The following is a 20,925-nucleotide window of genomic DNA, read 5'->3' on the forward strand; positions in this document are numbered from 1 at the left end:
CTAAGTCCATTGTAAAGTGCTTAATGATTAAAGGCTAACGCACCTTGAAAATCTTCGTGACTGCTTCCTGTATTACGGTTTGCTTCCAATTCTCATCAGTGGTATGGACGGAGAGGTTGTGAAGAGTTATCCCGAGTGAAAAGGGTGCCCTAGGATTGGTGACGCTGTCCTCATACCGAATGTGGATGTCTGTGATCTTCAGCTGCACATTCTTGATAATCTGCGTCACCAGCTTCTCGACGAATGTCTCGTCCAATTTGTCTGCATTTTTAAATAGAATAATAACTAGTATTTGACATTTATATAATGTCAAATGCCTTTAGGCGACTTGAATAAAATCTGTCACCAGTGTTAGCTTAAACACACTCAAGAATTATGTAAGAAATGATACTAAATTATAATATTATTTGGTATAAACAGAAACCCAAGAAATCAGAAAAAGCTGTTATGTAAAATACGTCGCATGATTTCATTCATGCATAGAAGCCATTTATCTACGTACAAACTTCCGAAAATACGCCAGAAGGTCATCAGTCGTAAAATAAGTGTTCATTGGCTTTTTTCTCTTAAATACTACCTTCAATGCTACCAATCTGTTATCTTTTTTATCTTTTTCATTGATCACAACAATCAAGTGAAGAAAGGAAAACATCATGCGGAAACATGCACCGTTGACTGATCAGCTTACGCGACTATTTTCGTTTGATATGGCGGTAATTATGTCGGATAACTTTAGGCAACTAGAACACACACTTGATATGAATTTACATCATGCTGGTTTTACTATGTATTTGAGTTTCCATGTTCTCATATAACCCTAACATTTTTATTCTCCGAGACCATCGGTATCGTGCACATAACATTAGAACATTCTGAGGACAGGATTTAGGACAGAGAAGCAATATAGGTGCTCCCATAGTTAGAGAAGAGACGCCACACTCGCAAAAGTTTAGCAAATTGTGTATGTTCTTGCCCCTTACACCGCCATATTTGGGTTCGTTGTGCAAGAAGTTATCTATTTAAAAACAAACCTTTTTCTTTCTCCATTTTCTTAGCAGCCTCAACTCTAGCGAGCTCAGCCTGCTTGGCGGCAAGCGCCATCTTCTCCTCCTTATCGTGGTCATACTTGACTTCAGCCGTCGGGTTCACGATTAGAAAGAGACGGTCAATCGTTGCCTCCACCGACGCCCCGTACAAATTTTTCCATGGTATTTTAAGTACGAGTTTGCCTGCACAAATGAAAAGGAAATCTTTAAATTTTGAAGAATTGAAGGCTTTGTGATCGACCGTCTGCTGCTCTTTGAGAATACTGTTATTGCGTATCTACTGGCAAAGGCTTTCGTATAAAGTAAATCGTTTTATGTAGGAATATTGAAATCATACTCCTACAGACATATCATACCGCAAGCCGAATCCTTGGCGGTACTGCAAATTTTCTAATTCATAAAGAAACGCTAATGTGATAACGATAACCATAACAATAACATGTTAATTGTTAGAACTTTTATTTTTTTAGTTAAACATGGAAGGTGTGTGTTCACTGTATTGATTGAATACGCCAGCACGTGCGTCTGCGCGGAAACCTTCGTTATTCTATGGCTCTGTGCCATTGATAGCACAGTTATTCTAAAAAAGAGCCTGCCAATTTGTTCTATATTGTAGCAAATTGTATAGTCTCTCAAGCACTATTTATAATGTGTTCTCAAATGACACTGCAACTTATAAAAATTTGCATACACGGAAAACTGTTTTATTTTAGATATCAAATCATAAGAGGTCACCGGCTGACCTTCATGAGCGGTCTATCAAATTAAAGATGATACAGATTTAGATTAAGTACTTTTTGTCTCTAAATTGCATATTAACATTAAGCAACAGGACTATCTCGCGTATTTCCGATCACTGGCGTCACAGTCCAGAATGCTGGAGTGTCACGTCACCAAACCCAGGTTCAGCGTAAAAAATAAACCTAACAATTTTTACGAAGACTACAATTTCACAACTGCACGCCACCCTGACGTCAACTATTTTTAGGAATTATTTATCAATTATTGTTTATTATTATTTTAACAATTATTATCAGCCAGCTGCCAAAAGCAAGTGCCCCTTAGTCGCCTAGTACGATATCCAAGGACAGGCATGGATTCTAGGGATTGGACACCAAGCAGCGGCATCATTTCTAACAAGTTTACCAGAATGTCAGGTTTGCAATATTTAAGCCACAAATGTGTTAATGTGTCCATATTTCCAGCTCACTGTGTGCTTACTGTGAAGTACGAATTCTGCACACTCTTTCTTTTGTTATGTGACTCACTAACACAATCAAAGAGACTGATTTGAGGGCATGATGTCACCATACCAAACTTTATTACAGGTCGTAATTACATTCTGTCTACGTCGCCCAACCTTATGTAACTAGTGGCATATTTTTTTTAAAATTTGAATAGTCTGTTATTGTGCTGTTTGGCTTAGCCTTCTGTTTTCCATAATTTTTGATAATCAACTACAACAAAAAACTCAAAGAAAAAATGTTTATCCTTTGCAATTTGATGACAATCGCAAAACTTTCATATGAATGCCACAGTGTATTTGAGAAATATTACAGGTTACAATTTTTATTCAACTGTTAATAATAATGCTTAAGATGTTTGTTCAATATTTGATTTTGTAGAAGTTCTGATCCAATTTTAAAAAATCTTTATTTGATGAGTATCAAGATTCCCAAAATATCCACAGAAATGAAACCATGGAATACAACTATGCAATAATGTGGCCAATTTAATAAATATTAAAAAGATTATAAAGTCAGGCAGTTCTTCACAACAAGTTCGAAATAACTTATATAAAATTTCTCAAAGCTACAAACTACTAGCATTTCCAATTGACCACTGCTGAGAAGCAATGCTGAAAGAAACTATAAACAGTAGTGAATCCTTTCATGACAGAATAAGTATATATTACCTAAAAGGTATCTAATTTTAGGTGATTTTTATTACTACAATATATAACATATAAAAAAAGGACAAACAAAACATTATCAATTATTCTTATCAGCTGTTGATAGCAATGAAGTACCTACTTTATAACCTATCATTGAAAAACAAACAATTTAAAACAATATACCAATTTATAAAAACAAACCAAAGTAGAAGTCATAGTCACTAACCAGTATGTGTTACGTTTAGCTACTAATAATCGAAATGTCTTTATTTACCACCACCAAAACGAAAGTTAGGTAAATGTTCAAATTGACAATCACACTTACCTAAATGTCCATAAACTGTCTGAACAGGTATATTTAATTCCTCCAAAGCATTCTGTTTCAATACCAAATTGTCCAGAACAACATCACCTGAAATCAAAGAATATGAAAAAACACTAATAGTGGGTATACTGATACTGTAAGTGGTTGAGCAAGAATGACATCACACCGGTAAAAACTACTTACCGCCCCATATTCCCAACTTTAACTGGGACCTATTCAAGTTCTCTACATAGCTCCCAAGGAACCTGTTCAGGACATCAACCACGATACTTTCGAAAACCATCGTGTTTTACGAAATCCTTCAAATATAATTCTTTCTGTCGAAGGTGTTTTTAGTGTTCTAGTGTCATGATCCGGCAGTAGCACATTATTGCGTAATTTAGCAGACAAATTATTATGTTTATTTTGAATTGTACTTAGGTTACATAGAACAGCTAAATGATAAATTCATTTGAAATCTGAATTTTATTTTACGAGTTACGACTTGATAGATAGCGCACTTCACCGCAGCGCAAATGCAAATAATAGTGTTGCCATTTTCAAATTGTAATCTCGCCGAGAGTGCGTTTTCCTCAAGACCTAGCGATCGATGTTGTGAGAGAGAGAGAAAATGCTTTATTCGGAAAAAAACATATTTATTATTTTACATTATTTATACATGTAAAAACTAGGGGTCTATGCCGAAAAGGATCCCAGCTCAGCTTTGTGATTTTCAGCCGGTACCTACATAAGAACAAATATAATTAAGAAAAAAGATATATAAAAGTTGACTTAGCATAAAAAGATTATGTCATTGGTAGCAATATTAGTATCTACACATGATGAACACAATTAGTTTTCTAAATTCTGTGGGTATTTAAATTTTTAAATAATTTAAATGACAATATTACTTAACAATCAATTATACAGTGCCATCTATCTGCTGCGATAAAACAAAATCTTTTAATGACTTCGAAAACTATTTACTGAGGTGTGTACAGAGAAATTCACTGTTCTCCTGTTCTAGGACCTTCCTTGAGTTTCCCGCAGATTTCCAGGTGAAATTCTCATTGAAAATATCTTCGTGGTCAATTTTAAGATTTCAGTTATTTTTGGCTCAAGAACTTAAACAAAGCTGTATTTTATATAGGTTCTTAGTTATTTATTTTTATTCAGTCAATTCATTTTCTATAACATCTTTGCCTATTAATATTTGAAGAAATAAACATCCAAACTTTTGAATTATTATTTTTGATATTATTAGTAGGAAATTCTTCTAGACGTACCCTTATTGTCAAGTACTATTCCCTATAGTACAATGTGTCAATAAGGGTACGGATGACCTATAATATGAATAATCAAAAATAGGCGTCGTGTAATCGTGTTCAAATAAAGCGACACCACAAAAATCGGGGAAATATTTAATGGCAATATCCTTATGGAAATGTCAGTTAATTATCTGTCATTTTGTCAGATTTTATAGTACCTAATGTCTAAATTGTTTATAAAACATAGATTTAGCAAATTGTACTGTACGGAGTACACCTACTAATTCCATGGTCTAAAGGTTGCAATCAAATTTTCGTAAATTTTTTTTGGAAATGTATGTGACACATCTGTTTTAAACCGACTTAAAAAATTGAGGTTTCTTTCGTCAACTTTTTTGGAAATGTTAATTTAAAGGCTTTTCATTTAAGTATTTTTACGATTTATCATTTTGATAATGATATTTTTACGATTTATCATTTTGATAATGAAAAGTTCTGAGCTTTAGCTCAAAATACAGAACTTTCTTTTCAGAAGTGATTTAGTAATAATTATATCGTCATTTTTATAAATAAAAGCAAGTTTATTTAATTTTTGCCCCATAGAAATAAACCCGAGATTCCGACCTGTGGTAGGTGTATTTTAATCCTCGCGGCCGGTTGTATAATCACAGCCGAATCTTTTTTCTTTTAGACTTTCGTTTTCTTTTAATCTGAGCACGGGCTTCGCGATTTCACAACCCCGAACGCAACCGGCAACATACGGAGATAAGAGAAAGTGTAAATGCAAAAGAGTATATTCGCTCAGGATGATTTCGATAACAAATAACTTTACGCTAAAGTTGCACTCTGGTAAATGAAACAAGTATTTATACAATTGTTTTATTATGATGTATGTCTATCAAAGTAGGTTTTAACATATTTAAATAAAAACTTTACGACCGTCACACTGGAATGGTTGTGTGGTTACAGTGCACACACAATTATATTAGAATAATCAAAATTTAGATAATTTATGCTGTACCTTCTGGCGTTAAATTTTAAGTCAATATTTTGATATCATAACGATAAAAAACTGAAAGTCTGAATCAATTACACTAATAAGTTTAAAAAAAAAACTATCCCAGTTATTAATAAAAAGTTAAAGAATACTGTATGTTTTGTTACCATCGCACTTTAATTTGGTATTGAAAGAAAGAGACAAAACATACTTCAGATTAAAGTAAGCTATATCTTTTTTATAACAGAATATATTTTGTATCACACACACACTCATCATTTTCTAACATACATAAAATATAATATGAGCATGGCATAATTATCTTGCTTTAATACAACATACTTTCAGTACGATATATCAATATTATTAAATATATATTTATTATTAAAAAATATATGCCTAATTTGTATGCAATGAACAGCCGACACATCACCATTTTGACATTGTTATTAATAAATATATACTAAGGTAGTAAAATACAAGACAAAACGAGTACATTTTGCATAAAAAAACAACATTTTACCAATGAGTCAAGATTTTGTGAGTGAACAAGAATACGAGATTCATTCTGCATATGGTTATACAATAAAATGTTGTTAAAATAAGTTAAGTTTTATTTACACATCTACTTGATGTGTAAATAAAACTTTTAACTTATTTTTACTTATTTTAAAATATTGAATTCAAAATACATAATCAACGAGAATCATACATGCACGCACTTATATATAATAATGATCAATTAAAACTTAAAAATATTTTTTTTTACACCAGTAACTATGGACGCAGTCTACCTATCAAATTATGTTTCCAATATAGTACTATCTCTTTCAACACGAAATTGGTATTACGAAATAGATACCAATTATATTGGACTAAGTTTGATAGGTAGAATTGGGACCATAGCAGTACATTAACAATAACATACTATTAAAAATTTACAATATTGATGCCACTATGACGCGTCATTTGGCAGCTTTAAAAATGGAAGCAATATCGCTTGGGGCATTATTAAAAATTACTATTTTGGTCTAGGTTCATGACTAGGTACAGTTATTTTGATAGTCTTATCACTTGTTTTACTAGCAGATTTGTTGTCCTAGTTATTAAAAACATTTTGAATAAATAGAACAACAACTATTAATCTTCAGCTTCTGTACCTGGATTACTAAAGGTAATAATGAAATGGAATTTATACGAATATAAAACTAGCGTATAAATACGTAACGGACACTAGTTAGGAATTATTATGCTGGCATATTGACTAGGTAGAAATACGACACGATTACACTTAAAATTACTAGTTTTAACTACATAGTTGAAACTTACTTTAAGTTTAACATTACTGATTGAAATATTGAATTTATTACTGTATTACTACACTGGTATAACTATTTCAATGTAAGAATATACATTCTTATATTGAAATTGATTGGCATACGCCATTATACGCTTGTTTTAAAAATTCTTAATGAGTAAATATACTTTCCAAGGAAAACAAGTAGAATCACAGAACACAACATTCAGCGCATCAACACTAACAGACCGCAAATAAGTCAACATAGTTATTATTTTTTGTTTTTTTTTTTAATCTATTTTTTGTCGAGGCTGCAGTTGCTTGGTGCCAGCCTCGACATAGTTATTTAAAACAGAAAAATCGGCAAATTTTCACCCAAGCCCACTGATTAAACAAATATGGCCTTCGAATTTCTCCACTTTTGACTCTGTCTACCCTGTGAGGGTGTGAGATATGCCACTGCATCCGTAATTTGCATAAACTACTACCACCTAGTTCCTATAGCCTTGATCATTTAGGAGCATATTCATTCATTCATTTCATATTTCTATTTAATGATCACAATCAATTATTTAATGTAATTTAACAATGACATCTAAGTACACATCACTTTATTCCAGACTATTCATAGTTATACTTGAATAGTAATAAAATGATCTGAATTACACCAACCATGGAACCATTCATCTATACTTAAATCTATAGGTACTTTCCGATCAAGATGTTAATATTTCGAGATACTAATTTCTTAAAAATTAAAATATTAATTTTAAAAATGTAAACACAACACTGCCGTCCTTATCATAAGTAATTATGTTAGATTGAAAGTTATTTAAAGATATTACAGGTCTTTAAAAAATATATATGTAGGTATCTTGACGTACGCTGCAATGAGAGAAGGGCTTAGTTCAGATCTGTTATTATTTATAAACAATCTTGTCATGTCATCAGGTAGTATATTTTAATATGTATGTTCTAGACAAGAACATCAGTATTGCACTTATGATAAGGATGGTAGAATATAAAAAGGAAGAGGCTCAATTGTAACACTTTTCTCTTATTATTAAGGTCCTAATATACATTACGTAACAAAGAACCACGAAAATGATGTAAATGTATTACATATACATTGAAATACAATATTTTAATTGCCGTTAAAGATTAATTTTTAATACCATTCATTGGTTTTTCGTTACCGTTCTCGGCTGGCTTGCTGTCGTCAATCAAACTAAGTATGTCTTCTTCATCTGAAAAATCGTTAATTTAAATTTTATAAAACATCATAATTTTACTTATAAAAAATACGACTAAATTTTTTTATTGAGGAAGGAAAAATAATATTAGGTCATCGAGACAGACTGAAGGATATGATAATAAATTAACTTACCTGAGCTGACGTCAGACTGATTTTTTGGACTGAACCGGCAACCTTTTGACATGTAACTCTGTAGCTTGCCCAGGGAAGCTAATATAAGTCTGAAAAATTAAAACATTTCTATTACACTCCGTTTTTTCTCATGAGTCTTACATGCTCTGCTTCACAGTACTAATTGTTGAAAATAAGTCATACATGAGTTCGAAATTATACATTCTAAAACATTTATTAATCACGAAAGTAATTTCCTAAAAATTATTTTATTTTCTATTGCTGTGAAATAATAAAAATAAATGTGGGAAATTTTAACTCTTAGGCCTCGGTCTCGAATTTTGCGGGCAGCGGGGCGGCGGCGGCGGCGGCGCGGGAGCGGCAGGATCTTATGCGTATCGTCAAATGGACCGGGTCTCGAAAACAGAGGCGCGGGAGCGGCGCGGGGGCGGGCAACGAGCGGTGCACTCCAGTCGAGCGGTGACCGTCCCGCGTTGCGCGTCTGCATTGTAGTATAGTGTTGTACTTTTTTTTGTGACGTTTCAAAATGTCCTCGGACGTGCAAGAGCAAATTATTTCGGCAATCTTTGAGAGGAGACCCATATGGAACAGCAAAGATGTGAACCATAAAAATAGAAGAATAATTAATCAATTATGGGAAGAAATAAAAAACGAACTGAATATTGAAGGTAGGTGAATATAAAAATTATTTATTATGTTATATACAATGTTTATTATGGTTTACAAATTAGTTAGTAGCTAATGGGATTATTTACAAAATATTCTTTGAATTTTTCACGTATATATTGTGCTTGATAAGACGTCCGGGCGTTGGTTTGTAATCGTGTTTGTAATGTTTGTTGATTCGTATTGACAGTAATATAGGCAATGTCATTATCACCGTCCTTATCTCGGATAATGTTATGCAACAAACAGCAAGTTTTGATGAGTAATCTTGCATGACATTTGTTTGTCTCTATGGGCGATCTGAAAATATGCCACTTGGATCTTAAAATTCCGAAAGCACACTCAATAGTCTTTCGAGCCCGCGATAATCGCTTATTAAATAACTCACTTTGTGCATTAAGTACGCTTTGTGGATAAGGTCGCATCAAATATGTTTTGAGTGGATATCCTTCATCTCCAATAAAAACCATTGGTAGAACGATATCTGATGTGGGTAGATATTGTGGACCTGGTATATTGTAGTTATTACTTTGAAGTAAACGGTTCAAATTAGAGTAATGGAATGTCCCTGCATCGCTTTGTTTCCCTCTTCCTCCAACTTCTATACAAACGAATCTTTTGTCAGCATCCGCGACCGCTTGCAAGTGCATCGAAAAGAAATGTTTATAATTATAATGCGATGATCCAGCGAACTTAGGATTTTTTATTCGACAGTGCTTGCCATCAATAGCACCAACGCAATTAGGAAATTGCCATTTTTCATAGTATTTTTCCGCTATATTTTTCAATAATTCTTCTGTCGGTTTTGGCATATGTAAATGTACCAAATTTTTCCATATAGCTTTACAAGTGCCATAAACTATGTTGGCTACCGTTGTTTTTCCCATTCTGAATGACAACGACAGTCTTTTGAAAGGCTGCCCACTCGCCAAAAACCTGAAAATTAAAGCATGTATATGTTAAAGTTATGTATGTAATAAATAGTCTGTTCGTTCTTTGTTTCAGTGACCGATTTAAAGAAGAAATGGAAAAATTTAAAAGATCACTATAGAAAGGAATTAAAAAAAAATCCTGCCCCTAGATCAGGAGATGCCGGAAATGTTAATCAACCCTCAAATTGGCAATATTTTTCTCAATTGAGGTTTTTGCAAGATGAAGTTGTACCAAATGTTACTGAGGGTAATTTAAGCAGAATTGAAGTAAGTAATCAGATAAGTAATGATTCTTTTGAGACAGAAGACATATCTGGAGAAAACTCTCAAGAAGATACAACCGGTCATAATGAAGAATCTTCTATTTATCCACAACAACCTTCTACATCCTCACAAGAGGCTTCTGTTTCTTCTCAAGAAGCTTCTACATCATTGCAAGAAATTTCTACGCCTCCAAGAGAAGCTTCTGCGTCACAACGATCAAGAAAAAAGAGAACAGCGAATGACATAAGAACTGAATTTTTAGAATTGGAAAGGAAAAGGATAAGACTGCTGGAAAATGATTTATCAAATCAAAGTAGAAACGAGGCTTCTAGAAATGAGAATAAGTCTGATGACTACTACTTTTTTATGAGTTTACTTCCACAAATGGAAAAATTCACGCCCTTTCAAAAGTTTAGAGTAAGACAAAAAATTAATCAAGCTCTTCTAGATGAGTTAAGTGTAAATGAAAGCACGTACCCTTCTAATGAATCATATATGTATGGGTATAGTACTCAACAATAGAGGTATATCAATCTTATAATAAAAATACTGTCAATAAATAACAAAACTGTGATTTAAATAGTTAACTAATCGTCGTACAGATGAGAACTTTAATTTTAGAGAGAAGATTTAGTTTTAAGATTAGAATAAGCGTGGAATTATTATACTGACCACTAAGTATATCGACCTTGTAATAAAAATACTGTAAATGAGTGAGAAAACTGTGATTGTAGAAATAATTAATCGTCGTACAAAAGAAAACTGTGATTTTAAAAATAAATGACAAACTGTTATGTTACTTATTTCATACGAAACGTTTTTATATTATATTTTTCGTCAAAGATAAATAATTAAGGCTGATTAGTGTGTAGTAGGTATTTAATTAAAATTATTGTATCTGGGAACTTAATACCGATGCCAAACTATTTACTAAATTAGTAGGTACAACACTTCCTTTTTGAAACTATCAATAAATACAATTACAAATTACAATTTCGTTGTTTTACTTACCCAAGCGTTATGTATAATTTTTCTGCTGGAGATATACCTCTAAAACTTTTTGGATTAATTCCAGACTGTAAATCACTCTTGATAGTTTCTAGAATATAGTCAAAAGTTTCTACACTCATTCTGGTGTAGTCGTAGAATTTATCGGGATTTTGTCTCTGTTCTTCATAATTTCGATAAAACTCGCCATTTATTTTCCTTGCCCTATAGTAGGGATCCACTTCTTCTTTTGCCCACAATAAATCGAGCGTTAGGAATACATTTGAATCAAAAAGATGTTGTCGCCGATTTTCAGACATTTCGTTTGCGAATGTCGACAACACAACCACGAACACAACACTACACCGCTACAGTGCCGCGCGATCTGCCCGCTGGTTTCGAGAACAGGTATGCGTTGCCCGCCCCTCTCCCGCGCCGCCGCCGCCGCCGCCCCGCTGCCCGCAAAATTCGAGACCGAGGCTTTAGGACAACTGGAAGTAGGAGAAATCTAACTCGCAAGATTTGATTATAGACAGACAAACAAACATTGGGACAAGTGAAACTAAATAAAAACTTGTACAAAATACTCACCCCAAGAATGGTGGGCTGGGCGACAACGGCCTCGACAAATACTCAGGATGGAACTGTACGGCCACGTAGTACGGGTGGCTGTCCACTGTGGCCACTTCCATGCGGGTTTTAGTTTCGTCCTTGCCTACGAACCTGTACAATAGTCACAGGTTGAAAAGGTGAACATCAAATTCTTGACAACTAGCGATAAGCCCCGCATTTGCTCGGGTAAAACCATAATAAATCATGAGCCTTTAGAGCACTGTTTTTACCACACATGCGCTACCTATGTCTGACGAAATCAAAAAATGATTGATTGGTGATAAGATAACCGTATAAAATTTCATCCGGTAATTTTTAAGTTTATCGTGTTCATACAAACAGAGGGACTTTTTTTGGATAATATTGAGAACTTTTTACAACAATATAATGATTTCGCACTTGTCTTCCACTTCAGACCGTGGCAGATGTCACTACGCGGCTCTAGTAAACATGCACACCTTTTTCCCTTCACAGTGGAGACAATGGGTAATAGGTCTGTAAAGTGAATAAATTTTAGACGAAAAATCTCAGCGCGTCTCATCGAGACAACTAGAGATGTGAGAGCAGGTACTTTCTTTTCTCAAAGCTTTGAAGTTCACAGCATTCTAGTCACATTGCCATGATGCATGAGCTTATTGCAGTTATAATTAGTGTAATTTATATAAAAAAATAACAACCTGAGACCGGCCGCCTCCAGTCTCTCGATGTACTCCGGGTTTACTTCGTATCGGTGTCTGTGCCGTTCTTCTATCACTTCTTTGTTGTATAAACGAGCTGAAACATGCAATAACATATTTATAAACTTGCTTTTATGACAAAATGCTATGTGTTTTTGTTTTTCTTATTTAGAAAGAAACCGATAATAAGCTAAAATTTGAAAAGTAACGAAATGAAATTCTCCCAACAATTAGCAGTATTCATGGTCACATGATTACCCTCCATATGCATCACATTTGGTAAATAACTAAATATGAAGTTTTATGTCTTGACGTCATGTCTACCATGTCTGTGAGCGAATGTGTCAGCTGCTTCTCCTTCTGCGTATTGTGAAAGTCGACCAAGGGATAAGCAATAGAAACTTGGCCTTCGAGTTCCAAAACTCTTAACCTTTGTTCACCCTGTACCTGATAAAGTATATGGGACCAGTGTACGGGATAAAGACGTGATTCTACACTGTGCTATATGTAAATTGATAAGGATTGCTGTATCTATTAGGCAATAAAATGTTAAATAATTTCAAATGTAGTACTTAAATGTTACAGAGAGACTTACATATTAGACTGGGTTCTAAGTAAGTCTTCCTCTTCCCCAGCCTCATGGTGCCGCCGAGGTTGCCGGGATGGTGCTCAGGCATGTCCACCACCAGCTTGTCCTCGCAGTTCGGGTCCACTTCGGTGCTGTTGGCTGCCTTCAGGCTGAGGGCGTTCCTCGCAAACTCTATGACAGCCGCTTGTAATCCCAAACATATGCCCAACATGGGTTTTTGTGTCTCACGGCACCATTGGCAGGCTTCTATTTTGCCCTCCATGCCTCTTTGTCCGAACCCACCCGGTACTATAACACCGCTAAACACACAATAAAATAGCTAATGTTCACAATGATAAAATATTATTTTATCTATTTTTGGTGAGGCTTTAGTCGCGTGATACGACTATGGTAGCCTTATATCGGAAATTTATTTAGTTTTATCTTAAAGTGAAAGTAAGGATTTTCCTCAATGAGGAGGATTGTTCTCAAACAAAACAACTGCTTGATTATAACAAAGTCTAACTGCTTGATTATATTAAATTTAAATAACTTAAAACTATGCTCTTTATTCCGAATTTCTTACAGGATCAAGCACGAGGCGCACAAAAACAAGCTCATTTGTTGTCTAAAAGAAGCTACGTAATTTCGTTATTATAAGTAATTTAAATTTATGCTAGCGTGTATTATTATATTGTATTGTATTTGAAAGCAGGAATCTTAACTTCAAGGCGCAGCTAGATATACAAATAATTGCCACACAAATATATCTCTAGACATTCCTAGAGATATATTTGTGTGCAATTTCAACACTCACTCGCTTTTACAAAGATCTTGCCACGCCTTATGGTAGTTCACGGGATCATCAATTTTCATCTGCTTCTCCAAATTAACAGCTTCTATGTATGTGAGGTTGAGCTTGCAACCAGACGCGATGCAGGCGTGCTGCAGCGCCTTGGTCACGCTGGCGTAGCTGTCTTCCAGTTTCGTGTACTTCCCCACAAGAGCTATGTTCACCTCTTTTCTTAGATTATCTACGCGTTTTGCTAAATTCCGCCATTTTTGCATGAATCTGAAAAAAAAAGTAAGCTCAGTCTTGTCGCACGCGCGGCCGAACGTCAACGCGTCCGACAGTGCCGGTATAGGTGACTCATTGCTTACGTACGATGTTGTCGAATACCGTTAAGTGCAGTAATTGTAATGTAGTAATAAATGAAGTGCTGTCGTTTCTTCAGAATGTTTTGGATGTGATGGACGAAGAGAGTATACATCAATTATGTACGACCTCTTTTTCGCCAGAAGATATTGTAAAAGCGAAAAGTCTGTTATACGAATCAATACCCAGTGGGAAAAAGATGCCTGTGCGTCGGAAGGACGGGAAGAAAAACGTGTCCAGGGACCTGGAGGACATGATCAGTCTCCTGAAGAGAACGGATCCCGAACTTTATCCAGTCTTCGTGGCAAGGGATCTACACAAACTCCCTCCGGTGACATTTGACCATGTAGATGTCACTCGCCTGCTTAAGGATATATCGAGACTTCAGTATAGAGTTAGTGGATTGGAGAAAACAACAGTGTCTACAGAGTCGTTTGAACTATTGAAGCAAGAAGTTCACGATATGAAACATGCATCACTGATTAACAGTTCCCAATTGAAAAAGAACGTGAATAAAAACAGAGGAGCGTGTTTGCAGACAAGTTTTGAGTACGATAGTGGGCCTATAGGTCTTCAATATGTGCCCATAAAACACACAGCTGAGGGGACAAACTCGGAGCATGAAGAAACAGCTGATTCGAAACATAACGGTCAGTCAATACTCGTACCGACAACAGCGGATGAATGTAACGAATGTGTTGTCATCCCTTTCGTACAAGAACAACTATGCGAGATAGATTGCGCGCGCAAGGAGGAACGAGACGAAAATGCGACGGATATGCTGGGCGTGAGCGGGAAAGAAGATACACCGGTCGATGCGCAAACAAGTGTGAATCATACGCAATCCCCTACCAACGGACAGCATGCGGCGTTAGTATCGACTCGATCGAGTTCGAGCGAGTCTTGGGCTTCAATGGTGGCTGAACAGCGTGCAAATGCGTGTAAAGTGCAAGTGAATAGTGAGCAAAAAGTAGGGGCTGTGACTACCGCGGACACCGAGTGGAAACAAGTGCAAAATAAGCGTCTTAAACAAAATAGGTTAGCTAGTCGAAAAGGTAGGGCCTCGACTAGTTCGGATGTGAAATTTAAGGCTGCGATCATTCAAGTGCCTTTGTTGATCTCAAACGTAAGTAAGGATACAAACGAGGAGGATATTATTAGCTACATAAAGGACAAAACAGGTGAAATTGTGACTTTAAAAAAGATTAATATTAAGCCCTTTAGAAAATACAACGCGTTTAAACTGTATGTATCAAAACATAAGGCAGAAATATTTTTAAATGATGATTTATGGCCGGACGGAATTGTATTCAGGCGTTTTGTACATTTTATGTATAGAACAAAAGACAGTCGTGATAAATAGTTAAAGTCTTTTAGATTAATTATTTTATGGATAGTACATCAACAAATAAATGCCTAAAATTCACAAGTTTTAATTGTAAGTCGTCGAAACGTTCTGTGGATGACATTAGAGAGATATGTAAGTGGTCTGATTTGGTTGCCCTTCAGGAGACCTGGCTGCTCCCGCATGATATCCCAACTCTCAGCTCGATTAGCCCAGATTTTGAATATACAGGTAAATCTGCCGTAGATACCTCTGAGGGTTTATTAAGGGGAAGGCCTTATGGGGGAGTAGCCATTCTCTGGAAAAGGGGAATCTTTCAGTCTGTTTCGGTCGTAAACTGTAGCAGTACTCGACTAGTGGCCATTACAGCTACAACGGGGAGCCGTAATATTCTTGTTTTTTCAGTTTATATGCCTACGGATTGCCCTGACAACCTACCAATCTTTACAGACGTATTGAGTGAGATGAATGCTGTCATTGCAAGTAGGGATATAGAAAATGTTTTCATGTTGGGAGATTTTAATGCGCATCCGGGTGAACCATTTTATAAAGAACTGATGAATTTTTGTACCGATCAGTGATGGGTGTGCGCGGATGTAGAAGTGCTGGGGGTAGACAGTGGTACCTACACCTTTATAAGTGATGCGCACGGAACTAGGAGATGGTTAGATCACTGTTTACTATCCAAATCAGCCTGGAATACGCTTAATGCTGTAGGTGTCTCTGAGCTGGTTTACGTTTCTGATCACTTACCAGTATTTTTAGAATGTAAATTAGATGTGATGAGATGTAAACGGGTTACTAGGAGTAATGACAGAAACCTGGTTCTATGGGGTGAAAGAACGAACTCTGAAATGGAATACTTTCAATACTTATGTAATAGTAAATTCAGAGATATTGATTTTCCCTCTGAATTTACGAACTGTGCAAACGGGTTCTGTAGCTTGTCGGAGCATAAAATAGTGTTAGATCATTAATAGTATGAGTCGAGGTAAGTCACCAGGACACGACGGGCTCAGCATTGAGCATCTGAAGCACGCGGGCGTCCACCTGCCACGGGTGCTATCCGTGTTTTATACTATGTGTATGAGTCACGCTTACTTACCCCCAAATTTAATGAGAACGATAGTAGTACCTATTGTGAAGGACAAGACGGGAGATATTTCTGATCCGAGTAACTATCGTCCCATTTCATTGGCTACTGTCTTAGCAAAGGTGTTGGACGGTGTGCTTGATACTGTATTAGACAAGTATATACAAGTACACGATACACAGTTTGGATTTCGAACTGGACTGTCAACTGAAAGTGCTATTTTAAGTTTGAAGCACACCGTTCAATACTATGTTGACCGCGGTACTCCAGTATATGCCTGTTTCCTCGATCTTTCCAGGGCATTTGACCTTGTCTCGTATAAAGTGCTCTGGAGGAAGGTAAGGGACAGGGGTGTACCCTCTGAGATATGTGACCTCTTACAATACTGGTATAGCAATCAAACTAACTACGTGAAATGGGATGATTGTGTAAGTGATCCGTATAGGTTGGATTGTGGGGTACGACAGGGGGGCCTGACATCTCCCAGACTTTTCAATCTGTACATAGATGCCCTCATAGATGAGCTTAGTAGCAAGCGTGTCGGATGCAGTGTTGGTGGGGTTAGCATTAACAACATCAGCTATGCAGATGACATGGTGCTGCTGGGACCATCGGTGAAAGCAATAAGGGAGTTGCTTAAGGTGTGTGAAGCCTATGCTGAGTCACATGGATTGACATATAATGTCAAAAAATGTGAGTACATGGTCTTTGAGGTTAGAGGCAAACATAGGGAAGATGGGCCCGATCTGTTGTTGAATGGTTTTAAGATTAAAAAAGTGTCCTCTTTTAAATACCTAGGCCATGTTATTGCCGATGACCTCAAAGACAATTTAGATATTGAGAGGGAACGTAGGGCGCTCGCGGTCAGGAGTAACATGCTGGCCCGTAGGTTTGCTCGATGTACAGATCAAGTAAAAATTACTCTGTTTAAATCCTATTGTCAGAGTCTGTACACGGGCAATCTATGGGTCAATTACACCAAAAAGACCCTGGATATCCTGCGTGTCCAATATAATAATGCTTTTAGAATGTTGTTGGGTCTGCCTCGGTACTGCAGTGCGTCGGAAATGTTCGCGCAAGCTCGGACGGATGGCTTTCACGCGATCATACGCAAAAAAACAGCCTCGCTATTGAGAAGAGTCAGAGACAGTCCCAATGGCATTTTAAGAACAGTAGCGGAGAATAACTACTCTCCAATTTTAAGAAAATTCTATTGTATACTAACACTAGTTAATAAGTCATGGTACTAACATTTCTATGGATTTACTGGTGATCCGAAATAAACGAATTTTATTTATTTTTATTTTTATTGACCAAGCGAGCGAAGTGAACGAGGTCTACAATTCAACTTAGGGAAAATATACATTTTTTGTATGTATGTATGCATGTTTGCAAGGCGATAACTTTCGAAAAGTTGATCGAAAAAAATATTTAAAAGGTATGTAGGATCTGTCAATAGAATTTTAAGTTTGTGGGGCATCAAAATCGGTTAAATTGTTTTTGAAATATTCACAATTTTGTAAAAATGTATTGTGTTCGCGAGGTCTAAGTTCGCGGCAAACAACTAGATATAAAGTTAAAGGAAAATCTATCAAATTAGACAAATTATTTTTCTCATTATAAAAATCATAAATAAAAATTTGTTTTTCTTTTTACAAAAATTAAGACACAAGCTTTTTCTATTGACAGACTATATCAATCTGGCTTTCAACATGTGACAAGAAATCATACCCAACGAAGTTAAATAAAAACTTGCAAAAATAAAGGTCATATCAAACAATAGATGAATAAAATTTCCTTGTCATGTCAATTTTATTTTGTGCTAAGTATACATTATGCAGTACTAACCTTCCGGGTCTTGGCATTGATATGTTAAGCTGGAGTCTTTCATTCAGGTATTTGACAACACCTTCGGCTTCCATCAGTAATGGCACATGATAGACAGAACTGAGGTCATGTATACAAATCACCTAAAAGATTATAATAATTAATGTAATGTGAAAATTGACAAAAATTTAACAAATGGAAAATGTTATACCTGCACCAGTGCTTTGCTCACTTGTAATTTAAGGATAAAACTTGAATAAAAAGAAAAATTAAAAGTTTACCTGTTCGGGAGCAACATGGCAGAAGTTAGATATCTTCTCTTTGACAGTGTGATTAATAGGTTTTTCAGACCGGCATAATATTAAATCAGGTGACAGGCCCAGCCCTCGCAGCTCACGAACTGAAGACTGTGTTGGTTTGGTTTTTGGCTCCCCAGTGGATTTTGGCTGAAATTACCAGTGATGTTTAAAATAAGTTCATATCATTTAATTAAATTAATGGGTAATATTGGACAATGTAATGTATTGATCACTATTTATTTATGCAGATACATTATGACCTAGTATAAATCATACTTTTGTTTTCTTGGATCACAATAACAATGTTGATGAAATTTTTTTAAAAGAACAAATTTAATACAATTTTATATACTTACAATATTAAATTAATAAACAATTAAAAATAACTGGTCAAGAGTTAGTTGGACTTGCTCACTAAGGGTTTCATTAGATTAACTTTTTTAGTTATACACATTTTTCCTATATCTGTTGTATATATATATTGGCAAGCTCTTTATTGCCAAATTTCATGATTAAATAGTTATAGGTAAACAAAATATTTACCATTACCATACCAATTGACAAAAAAAATTATTACCATGGGTATAAGGGAGACATGAGCACAACAGAAGTTTTCCCTCTTTACCCTAAACTGGAACTGCCTGAAAGCCTCCACAAATGACATGCCCTCTATATCGCCTATTGTCCCCCCAAGCTCCACTATACAAACACGTGGAGGAGTGTTCTCTGCGGTCACGGGAATATGAGCTACTCTTTGGACCCATTCTTGGATCGCATCAGTGATGTGAGGAATTACTGCAAATACAAATTTAAAAAAAGTAAATTATGGGAAGAAGTATTTTCTAATTCATGACCCAGATATAAATATACAAATGTTAAATATTACCATTTTTAAGCTGTTCTCAGTCATGTGATGTCTCATGTGAGCCAAATGTTAATTAAGAAAGCTATATCTGTTGGACAGTTTGCACTATAAGTTTTTACAATAGGTGGAAGGTTAAATAGATTGTTCCAATCACTTCAATCCAATCAATTCTCTAACATTGTCATCTAGATTAGTAAGATTGAAGGTACTTAACTGAAAGCCTATCTGCCATCTTGAAATTTCCACAGGATTGAAGACTTAGGCATAAGGAATATAATAATATTCATTCTAAAACGTCACCTTGAACTGTCTTCCCAAGATAATCGCCTCTACGTTCTCTTTCTATAACCTGCTGATAAATTTTGCCAGTTGTGATATTATTGTCTCTATGCAGTGTGATGTCCAGGAAACGTTCATAGTTGCCAAGATCAAGGTCGACCTCCCCGCCGTCGTCAAGTACATAAACTTCACCTAGAAAATAAAAATAGACATGTGCATTTTGCGCTTTCTTTGCCACGAGGATGATATGTAATGGCAGAAAGCAATATTATCTTACCATGTTCATATGGAGAGAAAGTTCCAGCGTCGATGTTTATATAAGGATCAATCTTAATTGAAGTTACATCGATACCACAACTTTTAAGAATTGTGCCAAACGAACTGGCAATCACTCCTTTCCCTACGCCGCTTATTACTCCCCCAGTAACCAGAATGTATTTCATATTATCAGGCATTTTCCTCCAGACAATTAGTCTATTTTACGAACTTAGTGCACATTTAAGAAATATTAAAAATGAAGGTAAATTACAGTCGCAAAGTTAAGCAAACCAGAGAAAATCACGCACGCACGCACGGCACATAGCACGATACCATACCATGCATCCGCACAAAATACATGCAAAATACGCACCAAAACTCTGTCTGTCAATGTCAAAGAAAATTTTTGACATAATGCGCGCCCGCAACGTTAAATTGCGCAGATGGCGCTACTGGCACAACTAGGGTGAATAAACATTGCCAATGGAGGCAAATTGAAGATTACGACTAAAAAATACCTTCTACAAAATCTTGGTGCGAGTTTAAAAGATAAAACAAGGATATAGTGGATTATTGAATAGGCTTCAAAACACCAAGTGTTAAATACAAGACGTATTTGCTAAATGATTCAAGTCCATTGTAAAACACAATACCTTTATTATTATTATTGAACATTATTGATATCACATTGCATTATTTGTGGGATTAAGATGCATATTATTTTCGACCACCACTTCTTCAACATAATCAATTAACCTATTCCACCCAAAAACAATTCAAATCCAAAATATAAACACAAAAAACTGTCTACAGGGTTAACTTCATATACGACGACACATAGTTGATCTTTAGCTTCACGTTTAACAGCTCTTTGTCGCCTTTGTCGCACTTGGAAAACGTTTTA

At 35.6% G+C, this 20,925-nt stretch overlaps 4 protein-coding genes across 11 annotated transcripts in view; 2 read left to right on the forward strand and 2 right to left on the reverse strand.

The window, feature by feature from the left end:
- Vps13 (Vacuolar protein sorting 13) overlaps positions 1-3,785 on the reverse strand; it is a 38,137-nt gene extending 34,352 nt beyond the window's left edge. For all 6 annotated transcript variants that reach the window (XM_053748267.2, XM_053748264.2, XM_053748265.2 and 3 more), the window contains exons 1-4: positions 3,449-3,785; positions 3,266-3,352; positions 1,032-1,229; positions 44-261 (exon numbers count right to left, since the gene is read on the reverse strand). In XM_053748267.2, the coding sequence (XP_053604242.1) occupies positions 44-261; positions 1,032-1,229; positions 3,266-3,352; positions 3,449-3,548 (603 nt within the window). In that variant the 5' untranslated portion in view covers positions 3,549-3,785. The remainder of the gene's footprint in view (positions 1-43; positions 262-1,031; positions 1,230-3,265; positions 3,353-3,448) is intronic.
- A 1,592-nt stretch (positions 3,786-5,377) lies between these two features.
- Positions 5,378-20,411, reverse strand: Ctps (CTP synthase). Of its 3 annotated transcripts, none has more exons than XM_053747523.2 (11): positions 20,041-20,411; positions 19,785-19,955; positions 19,197-19,414; positions 18,602-18,766; positions 18,342-18,463; positions 13,717-13,971; positions 12,927-13,219; positions 12,332-12,428; positions 11,634-11,765; positions 8,194-8,282; positions 5,378-8,053 (listed from the first exon to the last, which is right to left on the reverse strand). In XM_053747523.2, the coding sequence occupies exons 1-11, from the start codon at positions 20,216-20,218 to the stop codon at positions 7,968-7,970; spliced, it is 1,806 nt and encodes a 601-aa protein (XP_053603498.1). In that variant the 5' UTR covers positions 20,219-20,411; the 3' UTR covers positions 5,378-7,967. The 3 variants fall into 3 exon arrangements, 2 of the variants coding, with proteins under 2 accessions (XP_053603498.1, XP_053603499.1); XR_008404823.2 differs by lacking the exons at positions 5,378-8,053; positions 8,194-8,282 and adding exons at positions 8,856-9,795; positions 11,067-11,550; XM_053747524.2 differs by lacking the exons at positions 5,378-8,053; positions 8,194-8,282 and adding an exon at positions 10,886-11,550.
- Positions 8,720-10,749, forward strand: LOC128671213 (transcription factor Adf-1-like). Its single transcript, XM_053747526.2, has 2 exons — positions 8,720-8,861; positions 9,865-10,749. Exons 1-2 carry the CDS (start codon positions 8,720-8,722, stop codon positions 10,575-10,577), a joined length of 855 nt encoding a protein of 284 aa, XP_053603501.1. The 3' UTR covers positions 10,578-10,749.
- Positions 14,001-15,418, forward strand: LOC128671211 (uncharacterized). Its single transcript, XM_053747525.2, has one exon. The coding sequence runs from the start codon at positions 14,066-14,068 to the stop codon at positions 15,416-15,418; it is 1,353 nt and encodes a 450-aa protein (XP_053603500.1). The 5' UTR covers positions 14,001-14,065.
- Positions 20,412-20,925: the final 514 nt, after the last annotated feature.

Source organism: Plodia interpunctella, chromosome 7, assembly GCF_027563975.2.
Source record: "Plodia interpunctella isolate USDA-ARS_2022_Savannah chromosome 7, ilPloInte3.2, whole genome shotgun sequence".
Classification (NCBI taxonomy): Eukaryota; Metazoa; Arthropoda; class Insecta; order Lepidoptera; family Pyralidae; genus Plodia; species Plodia interpunctella.